We start from the raw sequence: 22,583 nt of genomic DNA, 5'->3' as shown, positions 1-22,583 counted from the left end.
TATAGCCTGGGACCACCACATCCACCACAGATATTGGAATCAAAAGAAAATCTTTGTTCACCTACAGCATTAACTAACTAGCTTACAGCTAGCTCAACTAACTTACTCTATGTTGTAGCAGTACCTTGATGCTTCTATAGTGAAACTTTTCAAGAGCACTAGTTTTTAAAGAAGAGTTTTGGTAAATATGAGGCTACCACGAGAAGTAGCTGCTGTGCTTAGCTAAGCACAAAGGCTGGAAGTGGGGGAAAACAGCAGGCCTGTCCAAAGATGTCTGCAAGATTTCCCTATGTGATCTAAAGCTCACTAATTAACATGTTTTGAAACAAATAAAAACAAAGATTTGCTGTCTTCTTGGTCGGGTATGTGCCAAACTATTGTTTGGCTGGGAGCACTAACTTCCTGGAGTCTACTTTGTTTGCCTGGCAACTCATCCCAGCAGAACCAGGCTAGCTCTTTCACTGTATTTCTAGTCTTTGTGCAAAGCTAAGCTAATTGGCTTGCAGTTGCTTATTCAGCTTATAGCTATGAGAAGGGCATCAATCTTCTTAGCAAATAAGCATATTTCTCAAAATGCCAAACTATTCCTTGAATTTATTAGTATATAGTGTAACAGAAAGAGACTCAAACTTAACCGCCCTGAGTCAGTGATGTCAATTACTACTACTAATTACCACTAATATCTACTCTATATAAAATTAGCAAACATAAGCCGATAGCTACTGGTCATACTAGACCAGTTAAGACGGTGGCAGCAAAACCTCTCAGTGTACTGAACTAAGCAAGGATTTCTTTGTGTTGTGTAGCAATTTAAGTTTTCATTTTTATGAAGAGGAATGTGTCTGTTTTTTCTACAAAAATTACACAGTCTCACTTTAATCGTAATAACATGACTAACTGATCTCAGCAGCATGTGGAAGAACTGATGTAATTAACACCTCTACAACCACAAACAGGAGTTGATGTTGGTAAAACGATTATTTTATGTTTGCGTTTGAGTTGTTAAATGGAGATACTGTACAATGATCCAAAAATGAGTAATTAGTGTATTGACCAGATCTATTAAGCCCATCACTGTTTTAGGAGCTGCCATGCAGCATCAAGTGAGTCACCACCGTTCTGCAGTCATCTGTTGTTTGTCCTATCTTGATCATAAATGTTCCTTTTTTTTGGATTATCTTTTATTTCAGCATTGCTTCAGCTTCATTTTTTTAAGGTTACGTAACTGATGGCGCTTTTTCCACAGATAATAGAATTGATGCATTCAGCTTAAATATTATTCCTCCTAAATAAACTGAGTGGCTGTCAGTAACATCTAGATTTATTTAGTGGAGGGAAAAAAGTCTATCCGTACCCTTTGAAGGGAACAGTTATTTTTGCAAGCAGTGAACAGAAACTGGGACATGAGAGGAAAAAAGGACTTTCACATCTAGCATTAAATGGGTCACCTTGAGTGGCGCACTTATCTATGTGGTCCTATCAGGAGCCAGAGAGCGAGAGATAGAAAGATGTAAGAGGGGACACACGTTTCCTGTCTGAATGTTAAAGTTGTCATTGTCCCCTGATATATGGAGGCTATTTCGAGTCTAATTTTGAAGCATTGTTGAAGGCAGACTGACTGTCAGACCCAGCCCACCTGTTGATGTATCCTTTGTGACTGGAGTCTCACATACTGGATGTCTTTTCCCCAAAGTTCTTTCCAGTTACTAACAATGGCTCTAAAGCACTACATTATAATGCTGCATCCCTCAGTTGACTCATCGCTGTGCAGTTTGGCCTAGATATTCATTCACTTTCAGCTGTTCTCAAATCTGTTCTGATTGACCATCCTCATTCCCCCTTGTACAAAAGGAGAAATTGCACCTGGAACCTGACAGCGTTTGGCAATAAGGTTTTTGCTCTTACCCTAGTAGTTATCAGATTCTGTATGTTTATTGCTGATTTCTATCTCTGGTTGTCACTTGTCAAGGTGAATCAGGTCCATGCTTCTATAAACAACCCTATAGGACTGATGTCACCAGTTGGGATTATGCTGCATAAAGACTAACATGAATGGATGGAGGAATGCACTGACGATGGCTTTGTAGGCCACAGATGACGTGCTGCAGCAGGCCTAGTTGGTCAGAGTCATTACTATTCTCTTTGTGGCTTATATGAGGTTCTGCATTGACCTAAGAAAAATATAGTATGTAGCATCAGCACAATATGAAGGATAAATAAAAACATCAGCATCACATAGCACAGTTAGAAACATTCATATACTGTTGGTGCCAAGGAAAAGTTTTTGAATTGCAACAGAATTAGAACATTTGCAGTTCCTTTTTTGTGTTTTGTTTAAGGTAACGTACTTGTTACCAAGTGGATCTTTTTTTGGCTTAGCACTCTAGATCCACCCAGCTGTTTTCACCGTTTCACAGCCAAGCAGCTGATGTTTAATCTCCTTGTTTGGACAGTTTGAATAGAGACATAACATCAGATTTTGGCATTATTAAGCTGATAACGTTATGCTCCGTGCAGCAGCAAGATTCTCTGACACCAAATCAATGCCCCTAATGCTGGGTTCAGTGTTGTAGTTTGCCACAAGTTTGGCAGCACACACTTCAAACCGGATGAAAAATGTGACAGCATGATGCATGAAGAATGTTACACAGCACAGCTATGACTGCATCCTCCACTGACTAATTGTGCCTTGGGAGACACAGGAGATGACTGGTTAAGCCAACAACATGAACAATGAATAAGTTTGTTATTCATTTGGTGTCTTTCATAATAGTTATAATAGTATAGTATATATTATTTTCATAAATAATCCTGCAGTTTAAGATTTAATCACATTTTAATTGATATCACAGGAGATGTTCTCCAGATGTTTTCAAAGGGAAAATACCTGCAGTGGCTTTACTGATTAGGTTGTGGCCAGAAATGCAACATAAATGTAAGTTTCAACACAGACAGAGCAGTGCTGAATAACTGTTTACATGAGCTAATACAGTGTGTAGCAGAATTATTTTTGAACTTAATGGCAGTTTACATGTAAAATTACATGTAATAGACACTGGATTTTTATATGTGCTATTAGTTTTGTATCAGTTACTTACTTCTTAATCCTGCTGTTTTAGATGTAGACACTGTATGTTAAGGTGGCTGACTTTAGAGGTATCTAATAGGTGGTCTTGTTTGGCCCAACTGCTTAATCTTTGCTATTCAGGTCGTGGGAGAAGGGACAGCATGCTCATAGTAAATAATAATTTTCCCAGCTTGGTTTCTCTCCCACATAAATGAACCTTGCAGTCCATCACCACATGGGAATTCCTAAAGAGCTTAAAATACAATGTTACCAAAAAGGTTCAGAGCAGCTGGTGTGCTTCACTGATCCCCCCGACATGAACATGCACACTGAAACTGCAAACTTATTTAACTGAACAAATGAGAGATCAGTATGAACACAAGTGCTGTATTATTGGTTTTATACTGTATGAGATCATTTTGAATGCAGTACTTTCTACTGTTTGTACTTGAAGCAGAAATAACCTGAACTGACTTAAATGACTGATGTAATGTGCTGCGAATTGGAGCAAAGAAGCAGGTTACTTTGGGTCTCTGAAGTTTTAAAGTCTCGAGTTGGGTAGTTTTGGTGTTTTTCTGCGGAGGTGGTGATGATGGGAGTGCTCACTTTGTGCGGACTCACTTTTTAGCCCTCCACAACTCTTAAGAGCAAATCATTGCTTTTGGCAGCAGTGAAGTGAACCTTGTTCATTTTCTCCACCTTCTGCTGTGATAAGTGTGTGTTTACCAACGTGTTGCTGTGTCCCCTTCATAGACTGCAGAATAAAATTTTGTAGTATCTGTGATATCAACAAGTGGTTTCTGAAGGGATGTTTTGAAGCCTGAATGTAGGTATACTGCTTTTTGGCAAATGGGTGGGTGAACCTGGGTGGAACCTGGGTCAGACAAGCGAGCAGCAACAACCAAGTGAGATGATTCAAGACATCTTAGTCTTTGAAATAACCCCCCACCACATTGTTTCAAGCTTAATTCCCTTTTAGTTAAAGTTTATTGTGTTAGTGTGCACAAGTAGGAGCTGCTGAGACCATAATGTGTTTCTGGTGTAGATATTTTTGTTGTAAAACCAGTATTTTTACAGCAACGGAAAGTAGAAAAACTGCACGTTAAAGAAATAATTCAGCATTTTTGGAAGTAGATGAGTTTGCTTTCTTGCTGAGAGTTAGATGAGAAGGTTCATGCCTGTATGCTAAATATGAACCGACAGCTAACAGGTGGTTAGCTTAGTTAAGCACAAGGACTGGAAACAGGTGGAAACAGCCAGGTTGGCACCTCTAAATCTCACTAATTAACACATTATATCTACTTTGTTTAATCTGCACAAACAAGGCACTGCATCTATGCTGCATTCAAGTCCTTTGAAAGTTATGGTAATTACCATTTTGCTACTTATAAATTTCATTCACACTAACATCCAAGTTGTAATCAAGAAAGTAGATATTTTTCTGAAAGCTTCAGTATCTACCAGTCACCTGTGTATGTATGTAAGTTGGTAATAATTCATTTTAAGAATTGTCTCAGAACACTAACATGGATTTATTATGAAATGAAAATTTACTTGCTCTCAGCTAAAATTACCGTTTGACCTCTTTTATTAATGCTGTATATGTAGTTGCAGTGATCATTGTCCCTTCTCAAATATTGCTCATCATATGCAGATATGACAGGGATGATATTATGACCCTCTTCCTTCCTAATGCTTCATGTACAGAAAAGCCTATGATTTTTAAGGCTCCTGATGCTTATCTGGCTTTATTTCCTCTATTAGTGAACAAGATTTAGACGTAGCCTGCATTAAATAGGTTATTTAATCTACACCCTGCTGTGCATCATGTCCCTTCACTCACTTCATGTTGCATATGCACAGTACAGTGATGCTCATGAAGCTGACCCTGCTGTGAGTCATCTTACATTTCTCCATTCTGGGAGGAGGGCTCACTGTTCACTGTGATCCATGTTGGAGCGGTGCGATGCTGCCTCTGGCTTTCTGACGGGGGGAAACTGGAGCACAGCTCTGAGCCATAGGCAGAAATACCAGGCCTAACTAGGACATGTCGAGAAATGGGGCTAGTGGTGGGGCGTCTCTTACAGACAACTTCATAGAGGGATGGTAAGTAGCGTCTGAGGGAAATAGTGAATCAGTGGTGATTATTTTTGAATTTCATTGTTTGCTCCGTTTACATTTGATTATTCACTCATACCTGTAACCAAGTGACACAGATTGTTTTTCATGAGGCATCTACTTCTCCGGGTGCACTGGTCCTATATACACTACATTTCACCAGTGAATCATTCAGTTAGATTAGTGGTACCCAAACTTTTATGTTTGTGAGCTGGTAGTCAGTAAGCAGCATCTGCTTACACTTCCCACAGGGTGCATGTCTATGTAATGGGATATATCCCTCAGTTGAGGGCTGCAACTAACTATAATTTATCGATTAATCTGCTGCTTATTCACTTAAGCCATTCATCATTTGGTCTATAAACCATCAGAAAACAGTGTATTCCCGGTTTTCCAGACTGAAGATAACTTTTCTGATGACTCAACCCATTGTCCAAAAATTCAATTTACCATAATACGAGATCAAGGAAAGTTAACTCTCACATGTGGGAACCTCTACTACTTTTGGCATTTTTGCTCAAAAAATTACTTCAATTATGAATTAATTGTTAAAATAATTGTTTAAATGCAAGCAACATATCCACTCTACATCAGACTGTTTCATTTGACAAAAAAATAAGAAACTTTTTAATATTTTAAAAGAATCGTTTGGAACCACTGATCAAGATGAAACTGTTAATACCACTACTAATGGAAATGTTCATTTGTAAGGTATTTTATTGCGTGATGATGATGGTATATTTGGACTTCAAAATATGTTTGAATTTAAGGATACAATAATTTACTGCAGGTCTTTTTAGCCAAAGCCCATACAGTCAAATGCAAATCTGTGCTGTCTACTTATTTTAACTAGTACACTGTTGTATCTGTTGGCAGTCATCTGCACTGCTGTGTTTCCCACTGTTATGATGTATCGACAGGAGCAATGAAAAGAAGAATTGATTTCTCTCTCCTTTCATTGCAGGAGACCAATGAAATTGTGGCCATTAAGAAATTCAAGGACAGTGAAGGTGAGAGGGCTCTCTGCTCTGATCAACGTCATCAGATGACATCCATGTTTTTTTTATTGTCAAACAACTCATCATCCTTTATCTCTGTTGGAGTGCATCCTACCAGTGTAGTCCTGATTTCCCCTTCTGTCTCACCTCCATGCAGAAAATGAGGAGGTTAAAGAAACGACACTACGGGAGCTTAAAATGCTCCGCACCCTCAAGCAAGAGAATATTGTTGAGTTGAAAGAGGCCTTCCGCAGGAGAGGAAAGCTGTATCTTGTCTTTGAGTATGTGGAGAAGGTAAGCTCCTTCTACAGACCCCACACCTTGATTATGTCTACACTGATTTTTTTTTTTCTTGTGTGGTGGTCTTGATTTTTAAATTATTTTTCTCTCATTTAGAACATGCTTGAACTGCTTGAGGAGTTACCAAACGGTGTGCCGACTGAGAAAGCGCGCAGCTACATCTACCAGTTAATCAAAGCAATCCACTGGTGCCACAAGCACGACATTGTTCACCGGGGTAAAGTTTCTCTTTTTTAGAAGGGCGCTTGATAAAAACAGCTAAAAGGAGACAATGTTAGTGAGGCTGAGAAGAGACGCTCTAAGCAGGAAGAGGCTCATGCAATGTCCACAGACCGCAGCATTTACTACTGTTCACTGGGTACCATCTGTGCTTACAATTTTCAAAACACCTCGAACCAATTCTGTACATTTGCTGCATCTTTTGCAAAATTTTGTAAAATAGAACTATATGAGTCTGTTCACTTGAAACAGTGGCTTTAAAGGTTTTCTAATGTGTTGTAACCAACCACTCTATTGTTCACAAGACGTGAGTTTCTGGCGAATCAGTAGCAACAGAGCAGGAAACCAGATGGCCCATGTGAGCTTTTGGCACACTGAGAGCAACAGAGCAGGCATCCAAATGGCCTGTGGTATACCCAGGGACTCATACTCCAGTATGACAGTATTATCGAGGGATTTGATGTATAAATCATGGTTTATCTTTACAATCTGTGAATTTTCACTGATAGAATTAGATTTTTCTGATTCTTTATTTGCTGTTTTTTAATGACAAAATATAATGCACTTATTCAGTCTTTTTTTGATGATGTAATGATGATGCCCCTCACAGGGTTATGTGTCGTCTTACCCCCCATCTGTGTTCTCCCTCCACAGACATAAAGCCAGAAAATCTTCTCATCAGCTCTGATGACGTCCTCAAGTTATGCGACTTCGGTGAGCACCTCTATTAAATACTCTCACTGAAAGAAAGGTGGCCAAACAGTCAAAGCTGTGATGTAGAAGGAATATTTTCCACAGAAACTATATTTGGCTGAAACCCCTGCTTCAGGAGTGCAGCAGGCAGGCTTCATCTGGTCATCTAAAGCTCCATGTGCAGCCCTCTCTCCTGACTCTCAGGCTGCTGCTGTGCATTCTTCTCTCATCTCTATTAATGAAACGTGTTGGAAAACAAGACGCTAATCATGCTTTGATTCAATCTGGTAGCGCCACAACAAAACGGGGGGAAATGGAAAACATGGCATAGCTAGCATCATGTAGGCAATCTGGAGTGAGAGACTGAAGACCTGCTGTTTGCTCTGTGTCAGCCAAAGGCATCGAGTGAACAGACACAGGCCAAACAGACTCCGCTGTGAAGGTTTACATTTGGGACTGTGTCTTACTGCACATTTATTGTCATTGTCTGTTGTTTTCATTTTAAACGTCGGTGCAAGAAACTTTTAGAAATGCCCAAAGTGGAAATGTAAAACTCATGCTAACAGCTGTTAGCATCAGTGTACTTCAGACTCACACATTTTACCTTTCCATCACACATTAATCATTGCAGAAATGTAAAAAAAAAAAAAGACAGCAAATGTTCCTGGAGTTGCTTAGCTTTGTCTGCTTACTCCTGGGATTTTGGTCATTCATGTTACAGGGAGTTTGGTTAGCAGTGTTTTTAAGGAAATACTTTGACATTTGGGAGGTATGCTTATTTGCTTTTCTGCTGAGAGTAGATAATATGTTTGGCATCACTCTTCTCTGTGCGCTAACTATGTAAAGACAGGTAGAAGGTGGTTAGCTTAGCTTAGCACAAAGACTAAAAACATGGGGAAAACAGCTAGCCTGGCTCTGTCCAAAAGAAAAAACATCTTTCTACTTAGTAAAGCTTACTAAACAACTTATCATATCTTGGTTTTTTGAAAAGTTGAATGTGAGACCTATGATTTTTTTGCGCTTCATTTTTGTATGGTCTAAATGAACAAGATATAATATGTTACTTGGTGAGGTTTAGAGGTTTAGAGGACATTTTTTTTAGCTTTGGACAGAGCCAGGCTAGCTGTTTGCTGTCTTTCTTGATGCTACCTAAACTACCCTAACTTCATACTTAACTTAACGACAATTCAAAAAATGAAAGTATATTTCCCAAAATGTTGGAGGAACAAAACACTTCTTTAAAAAAAAAGTAAATATATATTGACAGTTTTATGTATTTATAATTTTTTTGTCATCCCTCAGGCCTACTAAAATGAATTAATTTTTTTCCATAATTTAATTGTTCCATTTTTTTGAGTGGATGTATTAAACAATATCCAAAATTCATATGACTCAGTATTCCCAGATGACTCATAATACACGAGTGCAGCTTTGACCTAACTCAGCTACTTTGTAATTTACACCTTTGAACCATAATGATTGTCCAGAGAGGTACCCAGCTGAAATCATTTTTAGGTGTCTCAGCATGAAGAGCATATCCAAAGGCTCCTCATCATACTATATTGCTTCCTCTGTCTTCTCTTGCCAGGCTTTGCACGTAATCTCTCAGAGGGGACTGATGCCAATTACACCGAGTATGTGGCCACTAGATGGTACCGCTCTCCAGAGCTCCTGCTCGGGTACGTCCGGTCATTTTTATCCAGCAACCCACAGTGAATGGGAGAAGGCAGTTACTACAATGACATATGATTTAAGTAGCTCTTCTTATGCCTGGCCCACATCACCAACCCCTTAAATCTCTGGTCCCAGGGCTCCTTACGGGAAGGCAGTGGACATGTGGTCAGTGGGCTGCATCTTAGGAGAGCTGAGTGATGGACAGCCTCTGTTCCCAGGAGAGAGTGAGATTGACCAGCTCTTTACCATCCAGAAAGTGTTAGGACCCCTGCCTCCAGAACAGATGAAGCTCTTCTATAACAACCCTCGCTTCCACGGGCTGCGGGTAACGTCAGGCCGCACGTCACACTCTTTATTCCAACCCTCACTGACCCATCCCTCCATGTTGCTCTTATTTCTGTTTCTTTCCTTTTCTTCCACTTGATCTTTTCTCTCTTTGCTGTCTCTTTCTGCCTCCTCCTCTTCTCTCTTTTTCTTCTTCCCTTATTTATTTTCTCTCCCTGCTATGTCTCTGCACTCTCTGCTTTTTTTCTTTTTTTTTCTGGCTGAGTTTGCTGTGCCGTGACTGATTGGATCACAATGACTCATCGTGTATCATGTATCCTGTATGCTCTGTGAAGGAAGGCTGTGATAAGTCTTCTGTGGCAGGCTGATGGTACAACAGACCTGGGCTGTCCTTCCCTTTCCCTCCCTGCCCACGCCTCAGGATATAATTATTAGTTTGCAAACTGCCCTTCTGTGAATCCCTGTTGGTGAATGCTCACTGATAAGGCCCCTGCTGGATAATGATGCATTTTTAAAAATTTGGACACTTCATTAATAGGTGGTGGCATGGACCCTAAATTCTTGTCTGAAATCCAGTTCATAAATGTACATGCAGGTTGTTTTCTACAGTAAAATGCTCTCACCACTAAAAGGCAAATGTTGGACAGGGATGTTTCTTCAGTAAACATCAAGCACCTGCTATTGTTAGTACTCGCTCACAGAAAAAAACCCTCTATTCTCCACAACATTTCTCTGCCCATTGTCATTTAAATGAGAAGAGAGCGTCACCCTGCCTGGACACTTCACTGCAGAGTGGACATTCACACTGAAGCCCCTCTTTAACAAATTCTCTTAATAACAGAGAGGACCGTGAGACAAGCACTAAAAAGGAGAAGAGTGTTTTTGACGGAAGCATACAAACTGTTGTCGTTAAAATATTAAAGTGGCAGACCAGCAAGAAACCACACTTGTGAGTGAACATAGGATGTTTCATGGTTATTTTATCACATCGGCCACCTACGGTGTGCTTTCTGTAACACTTGGGAATGTGTGATGCAAAAAGAACAGCTTCTGGAGTTGTTTTTTTTTTTTTTTTTTGCAAACAGCAGGTTTCACAATAGTCAGAAGAAAAAAATCTATCAAAGTGAAAGATTGACACAGGAAGAGTGGATAGAAAACACATGCAACAGTGCTCTTAGTGAGCAGTTTTTTATTTTATTAAATTTTATTTTAGTAGTAGCATCTGCAGGGTATGATCAGAAGAAACAAAATTGTTGAGGGACACTCTCTTTGGACATTTATAAGATATTTTATAAGAGCGTCATCATATTTACATGATATTAAATGCAAATTTAGATTAAATTTAATTCCCAGAGGGAAAAGTACTTTTGTCGCCATACACAGTGAAAAATAACAATAGATACACAAGTCAGACAGGACACTACAGAAACATGTGAAAACCATATTGCAGCAACAGTAGTGACACAAACAACTAACAGAAAAACTGACAAGCATAACATAATATGTTACATAACATGTTATATGTTACTCAGAGGGTTCACAGCTGTAGGCACAACAGACCCTCAAAATCATTGTGTGGAACATCCCAGGACACTAAATCAACGCAACAGTTTAGATCTCTAAAAGCACCAAACAGGGGATGATGGTCAAATTGAATTAAAGTTTGAGCCATCGTCTTTGTTCTCTCCTCCAAACCAGTCTCTAATGAATCAGGAACCAAACCAAATGTAGACCCAGCTTTTTAATTCTGTACCTAACAGTAATGCTGTTACTACAACATACAATAGCATAAAACCAGGCACTGACCAAACTGATAGGAAGTATTTGTAGGTTCCTACTGGACTTAGAGTGAGGAAAAACCTGGACACAGCATTAACCTGATCTGATGTTTTTTGAAGGTCCAGAACTAGTTTCGTTCTACAAGTAATAATGAAGTTCAGGTAACTAAAGGAAAACGCTTTTGCAACTGCAACTGTGCGCATTAAAGTACTAAGGTGCTTGTTTTTGCCACTGACAGATTCAGGTTGTTGTTACAGGTTCCTGACAACATTATGGTTAATATTTTGTTTAATCAGAAAGTTCAGAATCCCAGAGTTATCCTTTTACTTCATGTGGGATAAAAGCAAGTTGATTACACGTACTCCTCCACTTTACACACAGTACAGGTGGCTGATGTTGTTAGTCTACAAAGAAGTAATCATTTGATTATGTATCACTTTGTTCTGGCTACATTTTTTACTGACTGTACTATTTTCCACCCTCTCTTCTTTCAGTTCCCTGCTGTGAACCATCCCCAGACCTTGGAGCGAAGATACCTGGGAATCATTGGCGGAGGCCTGCTGGACCTGCTGAAGGTAAGGATCACAGGTCTGACAAAATTTGGCAACTGCTCTGCTGAGGAAATGTTTTTAATTTTATTTTTAATCAGTTACAAGTTTATCCCTGCTCATGTAGTATCCATGAAGGAGCTCCTGTAACCATACAAACAGAATTCTTATAAACTAGACACCTGATAATTGCATCATTATCATCATGTTTACATCGTGACTTCATGATGCCTCTTCACTGCTTCAGCATCTCTCAGCTCATATCCTGGTTCCAGCACTGCTGTTATTGCTGTGTCTGCACTGTAAACAGGAGCTTCATGTCAAGAATGTGGGCTGTGCTTGTGCACTTGCGCTTTTCCCAGCAGATAATGACTCACTGCTAACATAATGTCATCTCAGGACTGACTTCAGCGAGCACAGGCATCTATCTCATTACTAATGAGCCTTTCTTGAGTTGAGTTTGGACATTAATTGAACAAAATGTATTTGCTAATTGCTAATGACTGAGAGTAGTTGACTGTCCTAGTTCTGTTTTTGTCCTGAGAAAGTGAGAAAGTTGGTATCACTATAAATTTTTGTTATATGAAAACTGCTGCAGCACAGTTCAGAGGTTTAATTTGAGTGCATTCACACAGAATTCAGCTTTCATTAAAGTCCATGGAGACAGGTTATTAAACATATTTACTCAAGTAAGAAAAAAGCAAATGTCATAAATCATATTTCATATTGTTGTTTGGTTTGTTTGGTGACTGTAAGACAGCAAGCAGACGGCAGTAGCCTGACTTTTAAGATAATGGCAGTGACTCATAATAGCATGAGTGTTGCAGTTTGTTTGCAAAGTCTGGATTTTCAGGGTGTCTCAAGAACTCACGGGCTCCCTCTGTGTGTATGTGCATTAGAACCTGCTACTGCTGAACCCGACGGAGCGCTTTCTCACAGAGCAGAGCCTGAACCACCACACCTTCCAGACCCTGCGACTGGTGGAGCGGCCTGGCCCACCCACACCTACACCTGTACGCTCCTCCAAGAGAAAACCTCACCATGGAGACAACACCACCCCCAGCAGGTCAGCAGTGAGCACCGTACAGTGTAACTAGTTAAAACTCGTCAGTGTCTCCCTGTTGTTCACAGATATAACATACATGTGCTTTTTCTTATGCAAATGTGACTACTTTCTTTTTCTCAGTCAACAAACCCCTGAGGACCATTATAACTGCAGCAGTCACTGTCTAGTGACATTTTTGTAGAATGTCTTGCCCTTTCTTTGATGGACTGAGACACTGATTGAATCCAATGTGAAAAATGGACATTCAGAAACAAAAAATGAAACAAAATAAAACAAACTATAAATACCATATAAAAGTACATGGTATTATGCAAAATATTGAAGCATGACACAGGATAAAAACACAAAAAGTTGAAATATTCTGTTTCCAGAGATCCTGGACCGTCCCAAATCATATACATGATACACATTTTTTTAATTACAGTAGATAGAACATTTGTCATTATACAAATTCTTATTGTTTACTAATACTAATAGTAGTACACTCAAACACCTGTAAATAGTCCTGTGTGTGGTTATTTGATCTATACACATAACCTGCTGCTATGTTCTGAACCATATTAATAACATTTAACCATTTTAGTGATTAGTTCTAAATTTAACTGGGTTCTTTTACTGCAATTAAAGATATAAAATATCATCTTATCGTACTTATATCCGTAAGCAGGCCTGTTGTTGCTTTGAAAGACTTGATTGATTGATATACTTGATTCAATTCTTCAGTTCTCAATTCTCAATTTTGACATTATCTTAGTGTGTTTTCTATGTCAAAGACATATTTAGGATTCATGAACAAAGTGGAGTCGTCAGCACAGAAAAAGCCCACAAGCAAATGTAGGTTTAATTTACATATATGAGGAAGAGGAAGGGTCTTAAAACTGATCCCTGAACACCACACATGACCATATCCACACACTAAATACAATTACTTACGTATGATTTAAAACACCTACCACATTATCATACCCAGTAGCCTTCAGTATATTGCATAAAATTGAATGTGTGATGCACAGTATGTTTATGTTGACCTCTCCTCTCTTTCTCAGGAGCCATGGGGGAAAGAGCTCAGGAAGCCACCGCTCCAGCAGCAGAGAGTGCTCCAGCCTACCCCGGCATGAAGAACTCCACCCCAGCAACGACAGCTTTCTCAACGGCAACATGTCTGCAGCGATCAACCTCAGCCCCACCCTGCATCCCAAGAACTACCAGCCGCAGATCTTTAACCACTCCACCTCCTGCAGCATGGACCTAGCCAGCAGCAACCTGCCTCACCTGCTCAGCCCTGGCGAGGCCAAGAGCAAGGGTGACTTTGAGATGAACCTGGGGTCCAAGGTGTCCGACGGCCCTGGAGCCAAGTACCTCAAATCCAACTTCCGTTCACAGCAGAACCGCCATTCCTTTGTGGAGGGGAAAACCAACACGCTTCAATCAGGGGAGAAACACGGTCGACACAGCTACATGGAGTCTCACAGCTCCACACCATCCTCTTCCAAGTTCGCCTATCTGAACTTATCCAAGAGCTATGGCACGCTGAGTGATGCTAAGTCCGTGGGGAACTTAAATGATGTGCATCTGTATGCCGATGAGCCTACGTCTCGCTATTTTCCTTCAAGCTGCCTTGACCTCACAGCTCCGAGCAGCCCAGCAGCCCGCCGAGTTGACAGACTGGGACCTGGCACGGCTGGCCGCGGAAGCATGCGCTCGGACAGAGAAAGCAACACTCTGGACTCCTCTTATAGGCGCTCTTCCACCCGCCACAAGGCCTCAGAGGAGGCCAAGTCACCAGATGCCCTGGACCCTGGGGAAAGTGGTGTCGAAAGGAGTCACGCTCACTCTCTGTCTGCCCCACACGACCCTCTGCCTTACGGTCAGGGATACACCAGCCCTTTCTCGTCCCAGCAGCGGCCACACCGCCACTCCATGTACGTACGGAGGGACCACCAGAGGACGCACGGGGCAGACGAGGGGCTGGCGGTGGGGCAGGGCATGCCTACCAGAGCCAGCAGCCTCCAGCTCCTGTCTCCACAGCTTCAGCACCGCACACTGCCTCGCCACTCTGGGGGCTCCTCCAGAGAGGACGACATGAGCAGGGTCAGTCAGCCCACATCAAACCTCTCCTCTCTTAAGGAAAGCCTAAGCCTACAGGATCTAATCATATCAAATGCCTACACCAGGTTGTGTTGGATAACTCTTCCTCAGTCTCAGTTTGTACAACAATACAGCCAGGATTTATTCTGGTGGCTTCTGAAAATATCATGATCTGTGTTTAGCTTTTCAGCCAGATCTTGTTAGTCAGTTTCCCAGGTTTGTAAAGAACTTACCATACCTGCAGCTTCATCTATGAATGTTGCAAGTGTTAACAGTGTGGCTTTCCTGTTAGGATATACAGTAAATCATGTTACCTGTATATTTATATATACTGTATACACACATATAGTATATATAGTGTGTACACATGTGTATTTGTATGTGTGTGCTGCAGTGCTGAGCTCACCTCACGCTTCATCATGTCTCCATTAACAGAGCGAACAGGCACCCACTGAGGTCACCCACAGCAGACCCCCAATAAGGGACTCCACAAGGGACAACACTGCATCTTTTCACACACAGCGGCAAAAAAGCGAGGTCCGACATTCTGCCTGCACCCACCATTCCCCACCCACATCCAGTCTTCCGAGAGTGTGGATGTGGGTGGATACTGCTGTCATGAACTGCTCTCTCTCTCTCTCTCTCTCTCTCTCTCTCTCTCTCCACATCAGATGCCTCTTCATTTTCTCTGTGTGCTTTGCTTCCCTCTAAAGTGACTACTTACGATAGCACAGTCAAGCTTATCATCGCAGCACATTTCAGTTTGATTCTTGAATACATTTATAGCCTCTACAGATGTTGTTTTATTATAATGACCACTCGTAAATCAATTCACCTCCCCTTTTTTCTGTTCTTTCAGGTAAATAAAAATATCAGCTCAGATAGAGAGGCATGCAAAGCAGCTGGCCTCTGAGGTTTTATGTGACTAGTTATTCTGTTGTGACTCAGGTCGGCTTATATCATGACCAGCAAACAGAAGATGGGGGCTCCTCCAAAGAGAATCGCAACATCTACAGTGAATCCATGCCTAGGAGGGTGGGAAGCTTCTACAGAGGTTGGTTTAGTCATATATAGCTGATGGGGTCTTTCTTTCACTGCACTGTGGAGATCAAGTTGTCATTCAGATTGAGAAAATCATTTCTTACAAACCTTCTATGGCTACTGGTCAGACTCTACTTACAGCCAGTGTGTGTAGAATTCTTAGTGATTGCAGAATCTTCCAAAAAACATATACCAACCCAGACTAATGAGCCTAATGCCAGTATTGATGTTTGAGAGATTTAAAAGGTTTGATTACAATATGTCAGCACACCTTTTTAACATGAACACATGATAATCCAAACATTTTTGACAGGGATCTCTTCATTTTTCCTATTAAACAAGATTAATAGTCTATAGCTAACCATGCTAGCGGCTCTGTGAGGCTGTACTTAGGCACATGATTGTTTGGAGCTTAATTCTAACATGTTCACAGTGACAGTGTTAACAGGTAGACATTTATTCACCATTTAGTTTGACATGTGGATGATGGGAATGCCATTAGTTTTACAGGTAAAATCCAAGTGTTTGAAAGTCAGACATCGTTACAGTTCATCCTCTGGTGAGCATAAATGTCAGAACCAAATTTAATAGCATTCCATTCAATAGTTGCTGAATCATTTCACTCAAAACCAAAATTGTCAACCTCCCGCTGGTATTAATGGAAATGTCAAGGCATCACCAAAGTCAGTAAGATTCATCCTCTGGGAACCAGGAATGTCTGTGCAAAATGTAATTAAAATCCAATCCACAGTTGTCAAGATATTTCAGTCAGTGTTGTGCACTTGTCAGTGCTCTCCGGGGGACAAATGCAGTAGAGACACTGTCTTCAAATTTCTTCAGTTTTTGTCATTTCTGTGCTAAAGTTTGGCTTTTCTCTTTTCTTGCTTTACTTTCATATTACACAGGAGCTTTGAATTCTACACAATGAACAAAAGTTATGTTGTTGTAAAATTTTATTTTTCCCTTAGCTACACAGAGACCACAAAAAACACAGTCCTTTACAAAGTTCTTCTTAGTGTTAATTTGGAAAATATTACACTTTATACTATCTATCAAAACCTTTCATTTTTGGGTTACAATCTACAGTCCTGTCTGATATGATGTATATAATTGTTGAAATTGTTTTAAGATAGTTAAGTATAGCCTGCAAAATGTAATGGACCTGTACAGAATCACAATTTGTGTATTTTCCTCTGCACATCAAAAGGTGAATGAATTGTTGTGTTTGTTGAACAGTCCCTTCCCCACGGCCAGACAACTCCTTTCATGATAGCAGGGGTCAGAGCCGGGGCTCTGGCCTGTCCGGGGACGGCAGCAGTATGACAAACCACTCCAAACGTCAGCCAGCCTTTGACCCTTGGTAATTATTTATGCTAACCACAAAAGAACATAGTTTATTTTCTTTACCAAAGACTCTCTTGTCCAACACAGGCGACGCTGACAACACCAATTTGTTCATTGTCTGTTGCTCTGTTAAACAAAAGTTTATTGGTACATTCGATTTTACATTGGTCACATGACGTTGTGGCATTAACAGAAATTGTCAGGTCTTATTAGGAGTTGAAAGATAATGTTCATTTTTAGCTGGGACATCATGTTCAGTACACTTTGTTTTATTTTCAGGACTGGCCCAGATACTGTGGTCTTGAACTCCTCTGAGCCATCCAAAGAAAAGGAGAAACAGGGTTTCTTCAGAGCAATAAAGAAGAAAAAGAAAAAATCTCAAATGGTGAGTCAAGTGATTCTGAGGATGTAAGTCGTGTCTGGATGCACCGTTTCATGCACATGTCCTTTGATGTCAGCACCTTGTTTGTAAAGCTGTCTGTCTACATACTGTATTTCTTCTTCTGCTTTTCAAATGTTTGATACTTTGCCTTATTAGCACCTTTACAGTAATATAAAATCATGTCTTCTTGTTGCTGTCATGTGCTCATGATTCCCTCTGCCACCGGTCATGTGCCTCTGTATTACAGATGGAAGTCCCTGATGGAAGGCCTCCTGTCATCAAGAAATGTCTTTTCCCTCTGTTTAGCCCAAAGAATAACATAAAGCATAGTTCCTCTGTGAGAGTCCTCCCTGTACTGTCCTCTCCCATGGTACATGCTGTTTTACACTATCCTACTCACCCACCAACTCAGCGTCACTCATCTAACATCGCATGCATTATTAACATTAATCACCACAGTTTAAATGTGTCACTTTAAGCTTGTTTTCAGCAGTTTTATTTGATAATTATATGATGCATTGTGATTAATTCATGTAATGATGAATTGCTAACATAAACCAGCCAGATCCATCGAGGCAGGTGAAATATCAGTAGAACTCTTAATGAATATTAATGTGCCTCTTTTGCATATTGTAATAATAGATAACCTATTGCAAGTGACTTTCAATATAATGAAAGCGGTGCTATTCATCTCTTTTATGGATCTGGCTGTGTTCAGTCCATCAGATTCTGATCAATTGCCACTGATTTCAGCCTCAACCCTAACAGCATGTCTCTGGTTATGAGCTGAGGATGAACGAGAGTGCTCAGGCTTTGTTTAAAAGCACATGGGATTTTAGGAGTCTGTGTGCCTGCTTAAACTCACATGAAGCTTTACTGCTTACCAACATCTAAACCCATGACCTGATTATAGAGCATAGATCAAGAAGGAGGATGAACCAAAAGAGTTGCTAAATATAAAAGAATCCACGTTTTGACATGTTAAACTGCCTGCTGTCGCTGTAGCAGTAACGGTTCATCATGAAACAGGTGTTTGAGACTCTTTCCTCCCTTCTCATTTCTATTTATATGTGACAGTTTGTTCACATTCTGAGAGGGGGGTTACTGCTGATGACAGAGCACAAATAAACGCAATCTGGCCAGGAGGAATCAGGCAGTCAGACTCAGAGATGGTGGAAAATAGTGCTCGCTGCATGAAGAGGTGATAGTTTGAAAACACCAGTCCTTTGAGACATCTCATGGGTTCTCATGGAAAGCTTCATTTATCAATCATAGAAAAGAGGAGTTGTCTCTTCTCTTCCTCAGATCAGCAAATGCTTAGGGTTTCTGGCTCCAGATGCATGTTATGTTTTTTTAATTTTATGACTTCACTGCACTTGAGATCAAACAATGCAATGGCCTATTATCAAAAATAATGTCAGACTTTGTCAGCGGTAAATCAACACATGTAAAGCAAAACACGAAACACACAAATGTGTCTTAAGTACATTTTGAGGACTCTGTTTCTTGTTGTTTAAGCACATTCTGTGTGTTTCTTGTGTCCTTTACATTGTGTGACCTGCTGTACTTTGGTCATAAGTGTGAAGCTGTACATTTGCTAAAGTTCAATAATATTTACATTCACTGTTTGACAGGTTCCTTCTGATGGGGTGGATACAGTCATCCAGAAGTCCTCCAGGTCTTCGACTCACCAGAGCAGCCGCCACAGGACCCGTGACAAGAGCAGAGACCGGGACCAAGAGCGAGACCGAGACAGGGACAAGGACTGGCCCCCAGAGAAACTGTCCGACTCACACTCTCCAGTAAGTCTCAGAGAAACGATGAAAGGATTTTCTTGATTTCTTTTTTTGAAATGTTTGATCTAAATATGGTGTTCACGTGACGTATCATGCCTTTTTCAGAGTCAGCCACTGAAGTCACTGCGCAAGCTCCTGCACCTTTCATCCTCATCCTCCAACCAGACCACGCCCTCTGATATGCGCTACCAGCCACTGCCTAATCCAGCCACCGCTCAAGGTGGTTTCACAGAAAGTCGGGGTCACTCAGGGGTCAGCACGCCCCAGCTGAAGAGCCGACAGACAGCCTACCCGCTTCCCGGACAAATGGAGTCCGGCTGGCATACGTCCGCCCTTGGCCGCCCAGAGGGCAACCCCTACCCGGAGCAAATGATCAAGGGAGGCCAGAACGGGCATGGCTTTGGACGCCCCTCCAGGTCTCGTATGCCAAACCTCAACGACCTGAAAGAGACGGCTCTGTGATCGTCATCACCCCACAGCTCTCACTCCCACCTCAGACTACTTTGTTTCCGTCTGTTGCTCCTACACCTCCCTTGCTAACAGTACACCTGCTGTACACACACACACACACTAACACACAGATACCAAACCTTCAGTTTTAAACACTGCTTGCAAACAGGCCAAAAGCCTTTTTATGTCTAAATTTTTTTTAAAGCTTCCATGTTTGATAGACTTTATATTATTACTTATGTAATTCTGATTATAATTTGTATTATAAAGTAAATATATTACAAATTAAATATATATAAATGGATAGATAAAGTGTAGATTTTAAGTGTAAGTATTTTTGTTTCTATATAGAAATATAGTAGATTTTACTGCGTAGTATTTCCTTAAGACTATCTAAGGCATTCTAAACAAATAAAGTTTTATCAGTTGTTACAATAGAGATCAGTAACGTCAGTAACTTGTGTTCATCTCACCCAAGACTGTAACTCTTGGTCTGAGCTGTCTCGCCTCTGGATGTGCTCTGTCGTACTGGTTACAGATGCTCAAATGTGCAACTACAAGTCAAAGCAGTCTTGTTCTTAAAAATATAGATGTAGTGCAGTTTTTCTGAGTTGGCACTGACAATCTTAAAAAGCTTAAATCTATTTGTTCTATTTGAGGATATTTAGGTTTTTATGTCTTTTTGAAATGCAGCCATTTTAGACACTATGGTGCCATAAACTGACAGAAATCCTAACCTACATCGCCCTCTGTAGGAGATAATGAAGCACTGCATTTACTGTTACCTGACAGAGATTACCATGCACTAACATTTAGGCACTGACTTCTCACGCACAGAATATGTAAAATCATCATTTTCATATATACTATGAACAAATATAATACAATTAAAACTATGGCTACACCTCAATGATTTCAAACAGAACAAACATAATAACTGTTCCTTATGCAGACAATACCAAGAATCCTTTTGGTACTAATGTAATCTAACACTATTTACTGAAATGTGTATTTATATATGTTATGAAGCACCCTTATGGACAAATCATACAGTAGTAAAACCTTGATAGCTTGCACTGCTTTCAAGGATCCAGTTAATGGCAAAGGACATCTGAAGTTAATACTGAAGGAATGTGATTTTCTCTGATAACTTCCCTCACTACCAGGATTCAAGGAAGTCTGTTTGTTGCTCATTTCTTACTAAAAGATTTCACAAAAGCTATCCCCAAGTGGTTTCAGTTGTATAATCAGTTAAAAGATGTGCAAAAACATGCAAAATCTTCTATAAAGTTTAACTGCTGGATTATTTAAAAAAATGTAGGGTTTTCTAATTATTGTTACAAAGTCACTTTTACAGCAGTTAGAGGAATACAAAAGCCATTCTGGGTGAACTAGTGCAGTGGTTCCCAACCTTTTTTGTCTGATGTTCAGCCCCACACCCCTGTCACATTATCCCAAGTACTCTTTAACACTACTGATTATAGAAAAGTGCACATTATTCTGGTGTTTTTCATACATTTGAACTGTCTGTGTTTAGGTAAGTTTGGTCGAGTTTACATTCATAATTGGACTGGCAGAAGGTTTCAGCAATTTATCCCTGACTTTTATCTACTTCAACTATTGACCTGTCACTCATAGCTAACCATTTCAATTGTTTATCCATTACTTTTAGCCATTTCTACATTTTTTCCAATATTTATATCTAAACATTTGACCTTTCTATCCATTTCTTTGAGCCTTGTCACCATTTTTCATCACTAACATTTGGTTATCCATTTGTTTGAGTTGTTTATCCAGTACTTTACACTCACTCTCAGTTGAAACACATAACTATTGTTCAGGTATTATTGCTGGCTCAGTATGTGGACGTACAGTATTTTTTTAAAATCAAATTTCTTCTGTTTTTTCTAATGAGTTCAGCAACTCTATAGTCTGTCCATGTAGCCCCTTGTAACTACAGAAGTACACGTACCCCTGGTTTGGAATCACTGTGCTGGTGTATTTTTAACTGGCTGCACATACTGAGACACTTGGGACGAGCATTTAAGAAATCTTTAAGTGGAACCACACTGGGGGCAGAAGCTCTGTACTGTAACATTGTTTTCTGTCTGAGATAAAGTGCCATGAAAGTAGCTTGGCAAAAATAAATCTTAAACTTTTTATTGTTGCACTTTGAAGAGACTGTGTGGCTCAGCAATATACTGCTCTGACGCTGTAAATTCTTCCTCAGTTCATGTTCATCATGTGCACAGTGTGTGAGGACTGAAACACGGGGGCCACCAGCTCCCGCAGTGACACACTGAGTCCAAACATGGCCGTATCGTATTGCGTGTTGTGCATCTGTAAGGACTGTGCACACTCCATACTTGACACAATACATTTCTCTCTTTGGTTTATTGTTTTGCTGAAGGAGCACCGTGTATTATATTAATACTGATGTGTGACTACTTGTTTGGTAATATTTATAACAGAAGATGTTTATCAGCTGTTTAAATGAAATCAAGTATTAAGTTTGTGCTTTTATTACAGACACAAATTAGTAGCATAGTCAGTGTTTATCAGCTTTTTTTTTTCGACAGAGCATTTACATGAGAACGTAAACCCACAAATGAATGCTTAACAGTTTTAGAATATTCATGTTTACATATGTAACAGTAAATCTCAAATAAAACAAGTTCATTTGATTTGACTCTTCTTGACCTGTAAAATCTTTTTTCCTCTTTTTTGTAAAATTG

At 40.2% G+C, this 22,583-nt stretch overlaps 1 protein-coding gene across 4 annotated transcripts in view; it reads left to right on the top strand.

Moving 5' to 3' along the window:
• The window catches only part of LOC108878928 (cyclin-dependent kinase-like 5), a 35,016-nt gene extending 12,479 nt beyond the window's left edge, over positions 1-22,537 (top strand). Inside the window, exons 4-19 of one of the 4 annotated variants that reach the window (XM_018669974.2) lie at positions 6,150-6,195; positions 6,341-6,477; positions 6,580-6,700; positions 7,357-7,416; positions 8,984-9,074; positions 9,205-9,394; positions 11,628-11,708; positions 12,581-12,747; positions 13,794-14,838; positions 15,271-15,372; positions 15,784-15,889; positions 17,113-17,236; positions 17,500-17,605; positions 17,850-17,972; positions 19,237-19,404; positions 19,504-22,537. In XM_018669974.2, the coding sequence (XP_018525490.1) occupies positions 6,150-6,195; positions 6,341-6,477; positions 6,580-6,700; positions 7,357-7,416; positions 8,984-9,074; positions 9,205-9,394; positions 11,628-11,708; positions 12,581-12,747; positions 13,794-14,838; positions 15,271-15,372; positions 15,784-15,889; positions 17,113-17,236; positions 17,500-17,605; positions 17,850-17,972; positions 19,237-19,404; positions 19,504-19,860 (3,024 nt within the window). In that variant the 3' untranslated portion in view covers positions 19,861-22,537. The remainder of the gene's footprint in view (positions 1-6,149; positions 6,196-6,340; positions 6,478-6,579; positions 6,701-7,356; positions 7,417-8,983; positions 9,075-9,204; positions 9,395-11,627; positions 11,709-12,580; positions 12,748-13,793; positions 14,839-15,270; positions 15,373-15,783; positions 15,890-17,112; positions 17,237-17,499; positions 17,606-17,849; positions 17,973-19,236; positions 19,405-19,503) is intronic. The other 3 variants (XM_051077224.1, XM_051077225.1, XM_051077226.1) reach the window with 3 other exon arrangements.
• The last annotated feature ends 46 nt before the right edge of the window (positions 22,538-22,583 follow it).

The sequence above is a fragment of the Lates calcarifer genome, linkage group LG17 (assembly GCF_001640805.2).
Source record: "Lates calcarifer isolate ASB-BC8 linkage group LG17, TLL_Latcal_v3, whole genome shotgun sequence".
Taxonomy (NCBI): Eukaryota; Metazoa; Chordata; class Actinopteri; family Centropomidae; genus Lates; species Lates calcarifer.
Note: the sequence above shows the minus strand (reverse complement) of the source record. Positions and strands in the feature narration are given on the sequence as shown.